General features: G+C 43.5%; 1 protein-coding gene across 2 annotated transcripts in view; it reads right to left on the bottom strand.

Annotated features, from left to right (window-relative positions):
• The window catches only part of LOC142582110 (uncharacterized), a 35,728-nt gene that overhangs the window by 6,042 nt on the left and 14,849 nt on the right, over window positions 1-14,837 (bottom strand). For both annotated transcript variants that reach the window (XM_075691516.1, XM_075691519.1), the window contains exons 4-8: window positions 13,256-13,297; window positions 12,399-12,488; window positions 10,782-10,814; window positions 9,471-9,576; window positions 1,203-1,427 (exon numbers count right to left, since the gene is read on the bottom strand). In XM_075691516.1, coding sequence (XP_075547631.1) covers window positions 1,203-1,427; window positions 9,471-9,576; window positions 10,782-10,814; window positions 12,399-12,488; window positions 13,256-13,297 — 496 coding nt within the window. The remainder of the gene's footprint in view (window positions 1-1,202; window positions 1,428-9,470; window positions 9,577-10,781; window positions 10,815-12,398; window positions 12,489-13,255; window positions 13,298-14,837) is intronic.

The following is a 14,837-nucleotide window of genomic DNA, read 5'->3' as shown; positions in this document are numbered from 1 at the left end:
GCTATGACTAACAACAAAATTTTCGGCTATCTTTCAGTTTTTTTTTTCTGGCAGTTGCTGTCGGTAATATCTTCGCCATTCCGTAATTATTGAAGGTAGGATTGTTTTTGCATACAAGTTCTGAAGCAGTGAGGAGTGCAAGAAGGCTGTCCATTATTTTCTGCATCCCGTAAAATCTTTGAACGAACACTAAAGGCAAACACTAAGTCTATGTGGACGTTCCAGAAACCTCGCAACGCTTGTTTCCTGCCAAGAAAATACTTAGTTTACAAGAATATTGCATCTGAAGGGTCTGAATACCTTCTTTGAAATTCATATCTCCCACCACCTAACCGGGGGAGCGGCGATATTGCATACGCCATCACCATCCTTTTACTGCCATCGGCGAGTAAAACAGCGAGCCAAGACACAGCGGTGGATTTGCCGCTGCAGCTACTTTTTGGTCAAGTGGCGTAGACTGTTCGAGCATCATGCGACATCACATGGAAGTTGAATTCTCTGCTCCTTGCAGTTTGGGCGAGTTTTGTGAGGCAGCAAAACCAGCGCAGCACTACATAACAAAACTACTGAAACACGAAACAAACATTTTGACCGCCCGCGTCTTTGTCAAGGGTAATTTCAATGAGTTCTTTCTTTAAAAATGAAGTAGAACTGGACAAGTAGCCCTTTATTTCATCTTGTAATTCAAGGATGTTTTTGCAACGAGTGGTTCAGCACTAGTGACAGAATTTAACTGAGAAGTGCTTTCGTGATCGGGCAAGATGTCCCGGGGGAGTCTCTAATCACATCCTGCATTTACCTCAATTTGACAATTATGAAGGTTCTGTCCGCGATAATATTGGCACCTTGGAGATTCTCTAATCTATCCCTATAGTTTGACTTAATATTTGCCTTTACTGTCCCTTTAAGTTCGCCTTCTATAAAAGCCATTTGTAAGGCAATATGCCCAAGTTTTTCTTACGTGTACAGCGCAGGAAAATATACACCAACTTTAAAGCACAAAATTGGATTTTTTTTAGCATTATGACTGAAGAACCATGGTTAATTTGATTTTAATTATGTGGGAGACAATTGGAGAATGCCGCCTGTTGTAAATCAAAAGCAATAACGGACAACTGAACTAATTTCAGATTCGATATCAGCATAAATTACAATTGTTGGCTTGTGCCCCATCAAAGAATGTTAAAATGGCAGAAACTCACCCATCATTGAGCACATAGACCTTGGCACCAGGAAAGAGTTCCTTGAGCCGACTCACAGTGCACTCAAAAGGCACTCGGAACACATCCAGCAGGTTGTCTTGTGTCTCTGTCTCATGCGATGTGCACTTCTCAACTCGTGTCACTTTGCCATTCCCAACTTCCTTCTCCAGCAGCTTCAGGTTGGCTGCTGCTGCTTCGGCATCCACATAGCGTGCAAAGGCTTTCCTGCAGATACCCCATATGCAGAGTGAGACATTTTCTCCCGAGGAGCATTTCACAGACCTCAATATCTATACTACACTAGCAATTGGAACGTAATTGATCAACAAAATGTTCAACTTCACACAGGTGCACAACACATGAAACACTATTATGCATGGAACAATGGCAACACTCTGAATAGCACCAATGGAATAAACACGGCTAGTGTGCACTAGCTATTTCAGCAAAAGTGCTTTGTGAAGGCTACAAAGCACTTGTAAGAAACAAGTCAGAAATTTTTTAGGTATAGTATCCACTTAAAAAATTTAGTTCCAGAACTATACTCAAAACACAGTTAAGCCTTTGCCTATAAGCTTGCAAAAATAACCCAATGGTATTTAACACTCAGTTCTACTTATATTTCAGTACAGTCAGCAACTGATTTTTCGGACTCCAAAAATTCAGACATGCTCGATTATTCTGTCTGCTTCGCGGCACCACCATTCTCCCCATAGACCATAATGTATAACAACTGCTGAAAGTTCGGACACTCCTTGAGCCAACTCAATCGAGAGCACCATGCACCGACTGACCGCTGGATGGCTCGACCTGCTGAATGCCATTTTTGTTATGAATGGAGCCTCCTTGCTGGCCCACGAAGTGGCGCTACTGCAAATCCCTGCTCATCATCATCGTTTCTGCCTGGTTCGATAGAGTGGTTCTACAGCAGTTCCGGTTTCAGCTTAGTAAGCCAAGTCAAAACAATCCAGCAGCCGATTTGTTTCTTCACGCACGACGCTGAAAGTAGGCCACGTTTTTCGTTTGTGCGACTGGTGTCGGCATGGTGGTGTTTGCTTTGTGTGCTGTGTCGAGGTTTTGGTGATCCAACGCGGCATACCGAAACATCGCGTCAAGTGTCTAATGGCGCCGACAGTGCCCACGCAGAATGAGCTCGGGAATGCCAGGAAGCGGGTGGCGGGAGGCCTAGGATTTGTCGCCTTCCGATGTGCTCCCTACTGACGTCGAAAATGTTCTGCCGAGACCTGCGCAGTGGTTGCATTGCGATTCCGGACACCGTCTCATTTGAGTTTCACAGGTGCTGACACTGCTGTACTGACATGCGCAGAACTCAACGACTGCGAGATCATTCGTCAGGTTTTTGCTGCAGCGCCGGACGATGACTCCAAGTCGGAAGATGACGCACCATGTGCTACGCTGCTGTCGTATGTGGAGCGTGCACAAGCAGTGACTGTGCTTTCAGCCACCTATAGTGACCGTACGACCGTCTCAGAGATTCAGGCTTACCCGATTGCGCGTAAACTGAACAGCATGCAACAGCGCATTCACAATTTCTTCAAGCCTACTGCCGAGCCCGATAAGTGCGTGGAAATAAAGGATTTCTTTTTTTTTTCTTAATGCGCTTTTTCGGACACCTGTTTATTTCGACATTTCCGCAGACCCCGTGAGGTCCGAATAAACGGTCGGTGACTGTGTTTTATCATTTAAGTTATGGTGATGAAAACTTCAATGACTATTTTCATGTGCTCATTTCAATTATGAAGCAGTTTTTATGGACACCATGCCATTAATTTTTTAATTAATCATTTACAAAGATGTCATCTGATCATTTTTAATAAACTGTCTGCACAGATCCTGCTGAATTGAATGTCATTGGTTTCTACAGATATCAAAGAGCGCATCAAGAGTATTTTATGGTTCTAGCTTTCCTAGAACAAAAGTTATGAAGCTTCAAAGTTCTCATTTGCATTGACTGAGAAGAACCACTTTTTTTATTCCACGCTTTCTAAAAATTTCTAACTTCACAAAGTAACATTTGCCATCCTTTTGCACTCATTAAGGGAGGACACGGGTTTGTCACCAGAAAAATCGTGAAAATACGTATTTTGAATATGGTATTTTCGGGATTATTATTCTACCACTTCACCCAATTTTGCGGATTCTAAATCAATATTTTAACCATGATATAAAGCTTTGGCACCAGAGTGGGCTAAATATGAGCCAAAGTTCCCGTAAAACGCTTTTCACGACGCGTGGCGGCCCCCGCAGTCGTTTAGTCGCGCCGACCCGTATATAATTTGAAAGAGCAGTCTCTCGTCTTCATTTTTTCGCCACCACTGGCTCCGCCCGCACACTGGCAGTGAAGAAATTCCGCCTCAAAAAGAGGACCCAACGCGTGCTGTAATTGGTCGGAAGGCATGCCACCCTCAGCTATCCACGCCATTGGCTAGACTCCGCGATCACTGTGACCGCTCTGCACACGCCGTTCGTGCCAATGAGGTTTCCCACGCTGACAGCTACGCTGACCTCGACTCTGAAGATCGCTACAAAATTCAAATTTAGAAGAAAAAAATAACAGGAAGTCAGCATACAACGCTGAAAATTGACACTCCGCGGCACCGCTTCCCAACGACATTGATAAGGCGCGTTAACAGCCCAGCCGTTATCGGCGCACAGGCAAGCATCGCTCGGTGCGTCGGAGTCCGTTGGCAGCATTCGGTTACGCTGGCTGCACCAGTGTGTCGAACCATTGGTCTAAGGATAAATGCTGTTCTCGCCAACGTGACATAACTTGTGCGCATGCTCACGCTACGTCGGACTATATTTAGCCCGCCCGCTCCAATAGTCGAGCGCCGCCGAAGATCCCGATGGCGTGTTAGGCCTAGTGATCAAGATTTTGAAATGATCAAAATTGAGTGTATAAAAGCTGAAAAAAGCTTGCCAGGAGGTTGTAAGGCTACGAAAAAACGAAATTGAGAAAACTGCTAAAACCTCTGTGGGTCAGAGTTAACGAAACTCAGAAAGTGGCTAAAACCTCTGTGGGTCAGTAATTGCACACCGTCGTATTTTGCACTCACTCGCGGATCATTATAATCTGCATTAACAGCTGCAGATCATTATAATCTTCAGTCTGTTCCCGCTGTAGTGTGCAATGGTGCTCGTCAAAGAATGTTTTGTAGGTTGTTGTGCCACCTTGCTGATCACCGACGTTGTCCGAGGTCGCCGCCATAACGGGTGCAGAAATCAGCATTTCAATATATAATTCCATGGCCACGCTGTCTTGGGCTTGGATCACTTGTGATGAACCCAAGCCATGACCTCAGTTCCCACTAGTTTTTTGTGCTTCTTCCCGAATGTATGTACACTGCAGAGTTTTCAGATTATATGGTGCTGAGAACCCAGCCTTAATTCACTTTTGATGGCTGCAGTGCACTTCTCATGGCTTGGTACCCCCCCCCCATGCCAATACACCGCCACAATGCACAGTCCTTATGGACAGAAGCAGCCATTTTCGAATGTCATCTTCAGTTTTGTTTTGCCGAACTTCTGTGGAGTTGCGATCAAGATGGCAACGTCAACTCACCATCAAGAGTGCACAGCAGACGGCATGGAAGGTCTGAATCGGAAGGCGTAATTCAGTCATGTGCATTCGCTCCGCGAATAGGCTCACGTGGTGCGACTTTTTTTTTGTGCAGATTTTCTACGTAAATTCCGAGTGGTGGAATTCCAAGTGCAGCTCTTTCAAATGAGACCAAAATGGCTGCAATATGGAACCTAGAATGACAGCACCACTGTTGAGAAAGCCCGTTATTTTCGCTTCCATAGGTACAAATTTTGATTTCTGATCCAATATAACATGTTGCTACGGCTAAAATACCGATCTAGGATGCATGAAAATTGGCAAGGTTATGCATCAGCACAGTCTCCAAGACCCGCTACCCCCCTTCCTGTAGCAGGTATTGTAGGTCGGCTGGATGTCACGAACAACATTTTAGGCTTCCATAAGTAATCTGAGCAAACCAACCCTATCCTGTTTTTCTGCGTTCACTTCCACAATTCACTTGAGAGAATAAATTTTGCATTGCATTTTGGATTTAACCAGGTGTCTACCAAGCTGACATTTCCAAATTCCCTGAGTTTTCCAGGTTTTTCCTGAGCACCATTGCGAATTTCCCCAAGTGATGCAGAACTATTGTTTTATGTCAAGACGGGCTGAAACCATATCACCTGATGCTGTCACTCTCTAGTAAGCACATGAAAAAAATAAAGCGACTTAATCCAATTCGAATACTAAAGACATGTGTTTATGTTATTCAAAAAGAGAATAGAAGGCAAGGGTTAGTAAAATGCACAGCAAATAAAGTGTCTTCGAAAAAAATTGCAAATGGGGTCAGACATTATCAAATATGAATAAAAAGGAGATGCATATAGAAGCAAATATTTTCTATGAGCTATTTCTATGAACTGATAGCAACCTCAGTGGGATGAGGCCCGAACTCTGTCACAATTGTGATTCTCTCTCAACAGCTCGTAAGTCAACCTCAACAGTCCTGACATACTCTCAGCCCGCGCACGATGCCAGTGTTGTGTTTCACTGCTTTAAAGAGTTTATTTTGGTTTGGATGAGGGACATTTGCATCTCGGCATCAGCCAAAACATCATTTTTTGAGCTCAAGCTCCTTCAAAACGGCGGCAGCAAGCTTCCTTTCCCATTTATTCCTCAATGCATAGGTCACTTCTGTTCTTGTCCGCCTTCCACCACTCATTCGCCCAAGGACCATTTGAAGCATCTTGAACAGTTGCACAGTCCACGATCGATTTTTTTAACTCCCTAGGGGCCGCGAAAACGTCCAAAAAATCGGCCAGTTGGAAAAAAATTAAGGTGTGTCATTTACTGCCCTTAGGGGCTCAAACCGCCACAGGCACGTTCGAAAATGCTCTGAAGGTCTGTCGGTACACTTACTAGGCATACCGGTGCTCATACTGTGACAGGAAATACCAGGTGCCCACGTCTATAATTAATACATACTGTGTTCCGTGGCAATAGCCCCTTCCCATGTTTGTTATGCTTCACTGCAATACTTTTCCGTAAGCTTTACCAAGTAACATTTCTGTATAGAGGCGAAGCTCACTTACAGGAGCCAGCATTATGCAACGCACCGTGTTTTCCAAGTTTCTAAGCCAATCGCGAGGACCACAAAGGTGGAGTCCGTGCCATTGCTGACATCAGCTAATTCTTTCAATAAAAAACTCGGCACCCAATGGCAAGAAGCTTCATAGCGAACGTCGAAGCAGCTAGGCCTAGCGTTGCCGCAGTGGTGGCAACACGTGCCAGCGGATCTGCGTGCGAGAGTGCTGGTTTAAGGTAGTGAAGTAATCAAAACGGCAGCGGTGGTGCCTTTGATTATTGCCGTTTTGGACCTGCGGTCATGGCAAAACGTCCGGAAAATCGGAGGGTAAAGAGTTCTTGCATCGGAAATTTCACACGTTCTGATATGTTGACTTTATGGGGTACATGGCAGTGCCGCGAAGCCGTCCAAATTATCGGGAATCCGGAATGTAGCTCGTTGACTGTACACTGGCAACTCCTCCTGCCGACAACAGGGCGTCAAAGACTATTCATTACGATTCCTGTCTGCTACTCGAGCCAGCATTACGGCGACTTTCGACCCTTTCAATAAAATTGCCACCAATTTTCCCTGATAGAGGCCCAAATTCCCTGAGCTTTCCCTGACTTTTTCCAGACTACTCAAAATCCCCGAGAATTCCCGGTTAGTAGACACCCTGATTTAACCAACCCATTGCACGCCACATAAATAATTTGGCAGTCTGGAAGAGACCTATGTGGCAGTGATGCGCAGTACTAAGCACAGTGTGATCTGCCATCCTAGGGCGGCAGCACTGAGCACATTTCGTGCTTGTGAGCAGTTTGCAAAACGTGAGCGGGAACCAACTTGTAAAGTCCTAAGTTCTGCAAGCTGAGAGCCACGTACAAATTTGACAAAATTGACAACTGAATGCCACATATTAACCGACATACGAGGTGCATTCACGCATGATTGCGGTCCAGGCATGTTGGCGTCGGCACGGCAGTTTCAGTACAGGCTTCTTTACTACCACAATGTCCAGCCCGTATTCTTCCTAAATAAAAATGCACGACAATCACTTCGATGCTCGGGAGGCACCACTGCATGTTCAGAAATGTGGGCATTGAGGTTTAGCATTATAAATGGCATATCCAAGACTTCCTCAGCGCGAGTGACTTGTGACATGCTTGCAAAAAACTTTTGAGCGTCCCACATTTTTTTTGCTTGAAGATGCTGTTTATGGTGCGAGATGATTAGAGCGACAGTAATAAGGGTGGCGCGCAGTGCTTTGTGCACTTGAAAAATGAAAAATCTGCTCTCAGCATTGCCTTCCCAACATTTAGCTTTGTGCTGAAAAAAATAAAAATAAAAGAAAGTGCTAGCTGTCTTAAGTCCAAATATATCGTTGCACCAAAAAGCAGGCTGAGAAAAAGGCTTGTTTTGAGAAAATTGCAAAAGACAGACCACTCTATTTGTAACAGGCTAGTATGCCCCTGGCACATGCCCTAGTATGTATGCTGCAGTATGAAACATTTATTACCGAAAAAAAAAAAAAAAATCCACCTGCTTGCCGATTCCCGGTGCCCTGCACAGCGAGATTGTTCACAAGGAATGGGTTGCACGTTTGGCCGACACGGCATCACCGCAGATTGCGCACGAGAAGAGCATCATTAATTGCAAAAAAATGTCATTTAATGCCGTTTGCCGATTACCAGTGCTCCGCATTTTGTGAACGGGACTGTTCACGAGGAACGGAATGCACGCTTGGCCACCGCTCACGTGCAGCGAACTCGACGTCAATGTGGCATCACTGCGAATTGCACACAAGATGACTATGGCGAGACCACATTCACCCTACTGCAATCACGTTCATCTTTGCCCACTGCCGCAACGCAACTTGTGCTTCACACAAGAAGGCAGAGCATTTATAGAATCCAATCTTACTATAATGAAGGGTCTCCATGGCATCAGTGCCAGCTGCGGCTGCACCAACATAGGCCAAAAAATCTGATTTTCGCTTGGTAGCCGGCATGGAAACAATGCCTTGGCATTTTTTAGGTCTTCACTTTCACCAAACCATTGGGCTTCAGTAGTTGTGCTAGAATACAGCATGAACACCAACCGCTGCCAGTACAGCTTTCATCTGCTAAGCCTATTTCGCAGCCATGGGGGGAGGCTTCGGCAGCACTCCGCCCAGGTAGCAAACTACGGCCGGCATCTTCCAAAGCTAATTCACACTTTCAAAAGCTTCAACAACCCTCGTTTCTTCTTGCCAATTTATGGCTTGTAGCAAACTGAATTTGACATCGTTTTGTGCAGAGTTTCATACGCCCGAGCATACGAGGGTGAAAATCGGCCAATGGCATGGCGTGCTTACGGTCATGTGCCTCAATCAACTAATAGAATCGCGCATCGGGACAACCTTTTCGCTGTTTGTTTTTTAGCGCGCAGAGTAACAATAGCGCGAAAAATATATGAGAAGAGTAGGAGCTTTCAAACAAGACAGATTGCTGCGACAGAAACTTCAAACGGCAACCAAGCGTCACGGAAAAAGGCCCTTTTTTTGCGCATTTATCAGTAAAAAATAAAGCTTGCTGTCATGATATAAACGGCTATTACAACCAAGATATTGGTCCAAGATGCGGGAAAATTTCTGGGATAATGCATCAGACACAGCAGAATCCAAAAATAATGTTTAAAAAAAAAGTGATTTTTTCCCCGTAATTTTTCTGTCCAAGACCCGCTCCCCCTAAGACATAGTTGGGCATATTCAGGTTGGAGCTTTTTGCTTGGACGCTAACTTTCACTGCCCCATACAGTAAACAGAGCTCGCTGCACAAATCAGTGCTACAAGGAATGCATTTGGCCATGGCATGAAACTAGGAAACTAACAGCTGCATCAGCTACAGCAACATGGAAATATCCTTACAAACACCTGCATGTGCCTGCCCTTTGTCCCACGCAGGTGCACACAGCTTTACTCATATAATACGAGTTACTTTAAGCATCAAGCTTACACCCATTACAATGCATTCTGGCCACATCATGTTCACACAATTTTTTTGAATTTTTAACAGATCAATTTACCCCAACCCTTGTGTTTGTGCTTCTGCAGAATAGCACACACGTAGTCATCCAGAAGCCACATCTACTTTAGGGAAGAAACCCCAAGCCAACTCACTCTCCCTTAATGACGAGGTTGATGATGTCGCCCGACAGTTCTGTGATGTCACCTGGCCGAGCTCCCCGTGCCATGGTGATGACGAGGCTACAGCTGTCTCTTTTTTCTGTTAAGGAAGTAATGCAAAAAAAATTTTTTAAGGAAATCTTTATTTGCATTATCACACGTGAGCACTTCTCTAGAAAGATCATGGCGTAAACAGTAAGGCTGGGAGTGAAACCATGTTTTCATCCGAGGATATGGTCCCTGCTTCAAGCACACTGGTTTTGGCAATACCCCAGCGACAACAATGATGTCCCATGGATATCCTACGGACATCTACTGCCAGGACATGGATATCCTAGGGATGTGGCAAATACGTCCTGTGGATGTGTTCGGCTGCACTTTCAGTGTCCTGCAGACATCCCTTGCATGTGCGCCAGGGGGCATTATAAGGACATGCTGCACACATTTCATGGACATGTGCCAAGGTCTTAAATTCTGCCATACTATCAATTAAGGTCGCAGCACACGCAGTGCAACTGGTGCAATGGGAAGAGCACTCATGCAAAGAACAGATGCAGTGCGTGCACAGGTTACGCCTTCAGGTACATGTGCAGAAGGGCAGCAGACTCATTCTCCTAGGCTTTCCAACAAGCGCACTGCATGACCAGCGGATGTTCTATTGGAATCCAAAATCGTGCATGGACATTGAAACACGATTCAAATGTCCTATGGACAAATTGTTTTCACTGGGACACAGCAGTCATCACCAATCACGTGTGGTTTCAACACTGCCAGAATTTGCTCGTTCCTGGGTCATATTCTCGGCAGATTACTTTCGGGGATACATTCACTTGCAAGATTTCACATGCCGCCAGGCATGGCAGCATCTACAGGTGACAACATTCCCAGCTTCACGCAAAAACAATGTGCATAACATCAGAGGAATGCTGCAGCTCATAGACACCGACACATTCGTCGCAGTAACGCGAACAGTGAGAGATCGTCAAAAGTGAGAAAGCTAGAATGCCACTCCACGCCACTGCCAACAAACACTTTGGGGCAACTTTTTCCTGTCATGCAGTTCTGGATAAACTTGAGAATGAATGAATTTTTTGCAGTGTACTATAGTTTAGCATTGCATTCCTCATCATTGCTGTCTCAATGCACAAACAAAACTATCACAAAATCAAGTGCTTTCACTTTCCTAAGTGATTACATTAATGCAGAGTACAACTACATTCAACCTCTGCTTTAGTTTCTATGTTCACAAATTGGAGAAAACAGGCCACACGAATTAGTAGACCTAGGACTGCCAAATATACTCACCTTGGCTGTCGATGCAAGACTCTGGAACATAGTCTGTAAATATGAGAAATACAAGGAATTAAAAAGAGGCAAACCTTTTTTTAAGCAAGCTGAATGTCTGAAGCTAAGATTGGATACACAAGAGAAGTAATACTGTACTGGCCGGGGACTGCGCACTTTACCGCTATGGAACCACCTTACCATATGGACTTTTCGTATGGCATACTAGATGATGAGTCTGTAAAGCTCAGCTCGCGTTGTGCTTTGCGAGCCAAGCCATATCATCACAAAACATAACAAAAAACTGGTGTCAGCCAGAGTCGATGCCGTGCATGTCTGCGTCTCGCATGTATTTTTCACTATGGTAAGACCAAGGCACGAGCTAATACCTTCTGCAACGAAATGACAGCAGGTATGACAGGCTTTCTAACCAGAAGCATAAACCTGAACTGAACTTGTGGTTGTACCCTTCGTAACAGGTGAGAAATATACTCAGGTCGAATGAGAAAAAAGATTTTAAAAAATGCTAATATCAACTAAAACAAAACAAAAAAAAGGGGAAAAACCTTCGGGTTGGTGGCACCATCTAGAGAGAGTTTATTGCAGAAACAATATTTTACTTATCTGCTGGTGTGAAGTGTCAGCAGCAGCGAAATTTAAGTCCTTATGAGTGTGTGTTCTATATACTCTTAATTCTTCTGTAACGCTCCACTAACCCAATGCCTCATACGAGGCCTGTAAGGACATTTTTAAATAAAAATAAATAAATGTAAATGAGAAGAAAGGGGGTTAACTGAGGGGCCCCATTCTTATTAGTCATATAAGAAGCCATCATGAGACGGTTGTAGGATCGTTCACCTGCAGAAAGTCGTTTTTTCATCCACTTTCATTTGCATTAATTTATTGCTTATTTCATTTATTAAGAACAGGTAATTTCCCTATGTTGTCCTTGGTGTCAACATTTGTAGGCTTCTTACGATATATATATATATATATATATAATGCCGAGACAAAAACACCCAACAGAAAAAAAAAAGTTTCACCTCTTGTATGACAAATATGACAAAGTGTTACAAGATCATCTTAGGTACTAGGCGCGAACACATACAGTAACAAGAAAGGAAAGGGGACAGAGCGCCTACCAGCTTTCCAACTGGCATCCACATTTGCCGTAACCCGGCCCTTCCATAAAGAACAATATGTGCATGTGGATGAGCTAAAGCGGTTTATTATTTGTCAAAATGAATATTTCGCACCCAGCACATAATTCTTTACTCTGCAAGGCCTGAATGTTAGCCATTATCATCAACACATCACCGTACGCATTGAGCCACACATGCAGTTAAAACGTCTTCGGTCATTGCGGTAGGTTCGTATGGAACAGTAATACCGTACCGTATACCGCACTTTCCATACGGTAATGTGGCACTGCTAAAACTCTCTATATAGTACACAGCAATACAGTAAAATGCCCTTATATGAGCCCTGAAAGCTACATAAGCCACACGTGAGCAAATGGCATTAGTTTTACAACTGGGTTTACTAAGAAACACCATTCTTCATGAATACCTGAACAAAAACTTGGGACAAGTGCCTGAAGCTACGAATCAGCAAGCTTTAAAAGGCTTATAACTGCACCTTCTAGCTTCAGTTTCTTGGCGTCGCTGCCTCCAGCACTGTGCTCGTCATCGGCTGCCTTCCGTTTGCCACTTTTTGCAGCCTTCTTGTCTGTAGAGAGAGCACATATTACCAGTCACGTCGTGCTAGAAAAAGGCAAACGTCAGCAACAAGTGCGCTACACAAATTGCAATAAATGCTCTATGGGCTTCTTAGATGCAGAGAAAAAATAGTTTACAGACTGACAAGGCCATAGAGCGAATCTTGACCATGCAATTATCCTACACCTTTATGCATAAGACAAGCACAGAACTCCATACACTTCGATATCTGCTTAGCTTATCAATGCACACCTTTAAAACCATGCACCATTAGTCAGCACTAGAAATTGCATTCCACCAATGCACATAACCATAAAAATTTTTAGACTAGAGCAAGCTGAAGTAATAGAGCATATGTTAATCAGAGACCTTCAATCTGGAGGGTGGTCACAAAGTTACTCTCCACACTTTCTATATAGTTTACACTTTGTAATGTCGGAGATGAATCTGGATTTACTAAAAAGGATATGCCTAAAAATTTATTTTCACATGAAAGTTATGAAAAGTTACAACTGCATTACACATACATTTGTTAGATCACTAATCATTATGCACTGTAAGTATGGCTAGAACTCTTCAATCACAAACAGTAATTGGCCAATTCAAGTTGACTGCAGGAACATAGGCTTCCTATAACAGAAATTATTTTGTTCAGTCTAAGTGATGCCTAAGCATTTCTAGCTTCACTGAATGCAGAAAATCTCCTGTCATGAACAAAAAGCCAGGAGCTCTACCCACACACTACATAATCTAAGAAACTGTAAGATCAATAATCACCTTTAGCAGCAGTCTTCTTGGCCTGCTTTTTTGGAGTGTCACCTAAAGAAAAACTTGCTAAATTAGCAAGAGATAAAGAAAACAGCCAACCCCATTCATATACAACTATGGGATAAGCCACTATATCTGGCACATCCGTATGGTTCAATTGGTACTGTCACAGAGCAAAAAGCAAGAGAAATTCAGCAACTAGTGCTCAAAAAGCATAGCATTTTTTTGACAGCACAAATGTGACAAGTTATATATAGTGAAGTTCGTGCTCAAAAAAGAAGGCAGAAAACAAAAAGCCAAAATGAGATGCACCTTTAGGAAATTTATTTTAAGTTATCTATTCGCACATTTTTCAACCCTGCAACAGGTACAGGGCCACCTGCTTGTCAACTTTACACACAATTGTAGTGCCTTGCCTTGAAGGACTGAGGTGTGTTCTTGATGAAGAACTTGGCGTTTCGTAAAATAGTTGTGGACACTGCACTCCGCCAGGTAGAATAAAAGGAAAAATCCAGGGTGCAACATGCCTTCCAAGTTCAAATATCTGCACCATATGTTGGCAAGTGAAAATGTCAACTTTGGTATTTATGCTGTTCCATACAAAGGACCAAATTGCACCTCAATGCCGCCTCCTTTAGATTGCTCCTCCACCGTGCACATCTGTACCATACTGCTTATTTGTGCATGTATGACACTGTGCCCAGTTATTCATGCCACTACATGCAGCTGTGCACACCAACAAACTTCAAAGATAAGTCTACTTAAGCAGCCTGTACACCACATGATCGACAGGTGCCCACCTGTCGAAGGTCTAAGATCAAAACTGCCTCAATTCTGGAAATCCTGTGCTGTTTCACCAACTGGTGGGTAGCACTTAGGCATACAGACTGCAGCTCTGAGGTTACGTCCATTTATTTGTTTATACAATACTGCAGGCCCAAATGAGGGCCCAAGCAGGAGGGGCAGAATACATAAATATTTACATATGTACGTATATATATACATGCACACGCACACATGAAAAAGAAATACAAAAGCAATGCAACATATGTAAATATCAGAAGAAAACTAAAACGAAGACTAATAAGATTAAGAGAAGGTACACTGAAGGGAGACAACCTGACAAACATTAGAACAGTAGCACACGCATATATGAGCACTTGCAACCCCTATAGAGAGGAAAAAAGAAGGAAAAAAAAAAAACATCAGAAGTTGAACGAGCGACCATTGCAAAATACTGAAAATAATAGAACAAGGAAGATCAGGAAAGTATCAAACAAAATTCATGTGTAAAAAAAAAAAAAGGACACAGTAACAAGGCTTGCCGACATGGCAATACCCCTAGTATTAAAGACACATGCGTTCAATAGAATCGGTGTTTATCAATTGTGATAATGGCAGGCTGTTCCAATCTGTTACAGTGCGCGGGAAGAAGGAAAACTTAAAGAGGTTAGTTCGGGTGTTATAAGGTGTTAAAGAATCAGCGTGACGATGCCGTGTTCGGCGCGCTGTCTGTGGTTTACCATAAGCCTGTGGGTCGAGAGACAAACAGTTGTTTTTAAGCAAGAAAAACTTCAGTTGTATTTTCCTG

Source organism: Dermacentor variabilis, chromosome 1 (genome assembly GCF_050947875.1).
Source record: "Dermacentor variabilis isolate Ectoservices chromosome 1, ASM5094787v1, whole genome shotgun sequence".
Classification (NCBI taxonomy): domain Eukaryota; kingdom Metazoa; phylum Arthropoda; class Arachnida; order Ixodida; family Ixodidae; genus Dermacentor; species Dermacentor variabilis.
The sequence above is the reverse complement of the archived record's forward strand: the minus strand, read 5'-3'. Positions and strand labels throughout refer to the sequence as shown.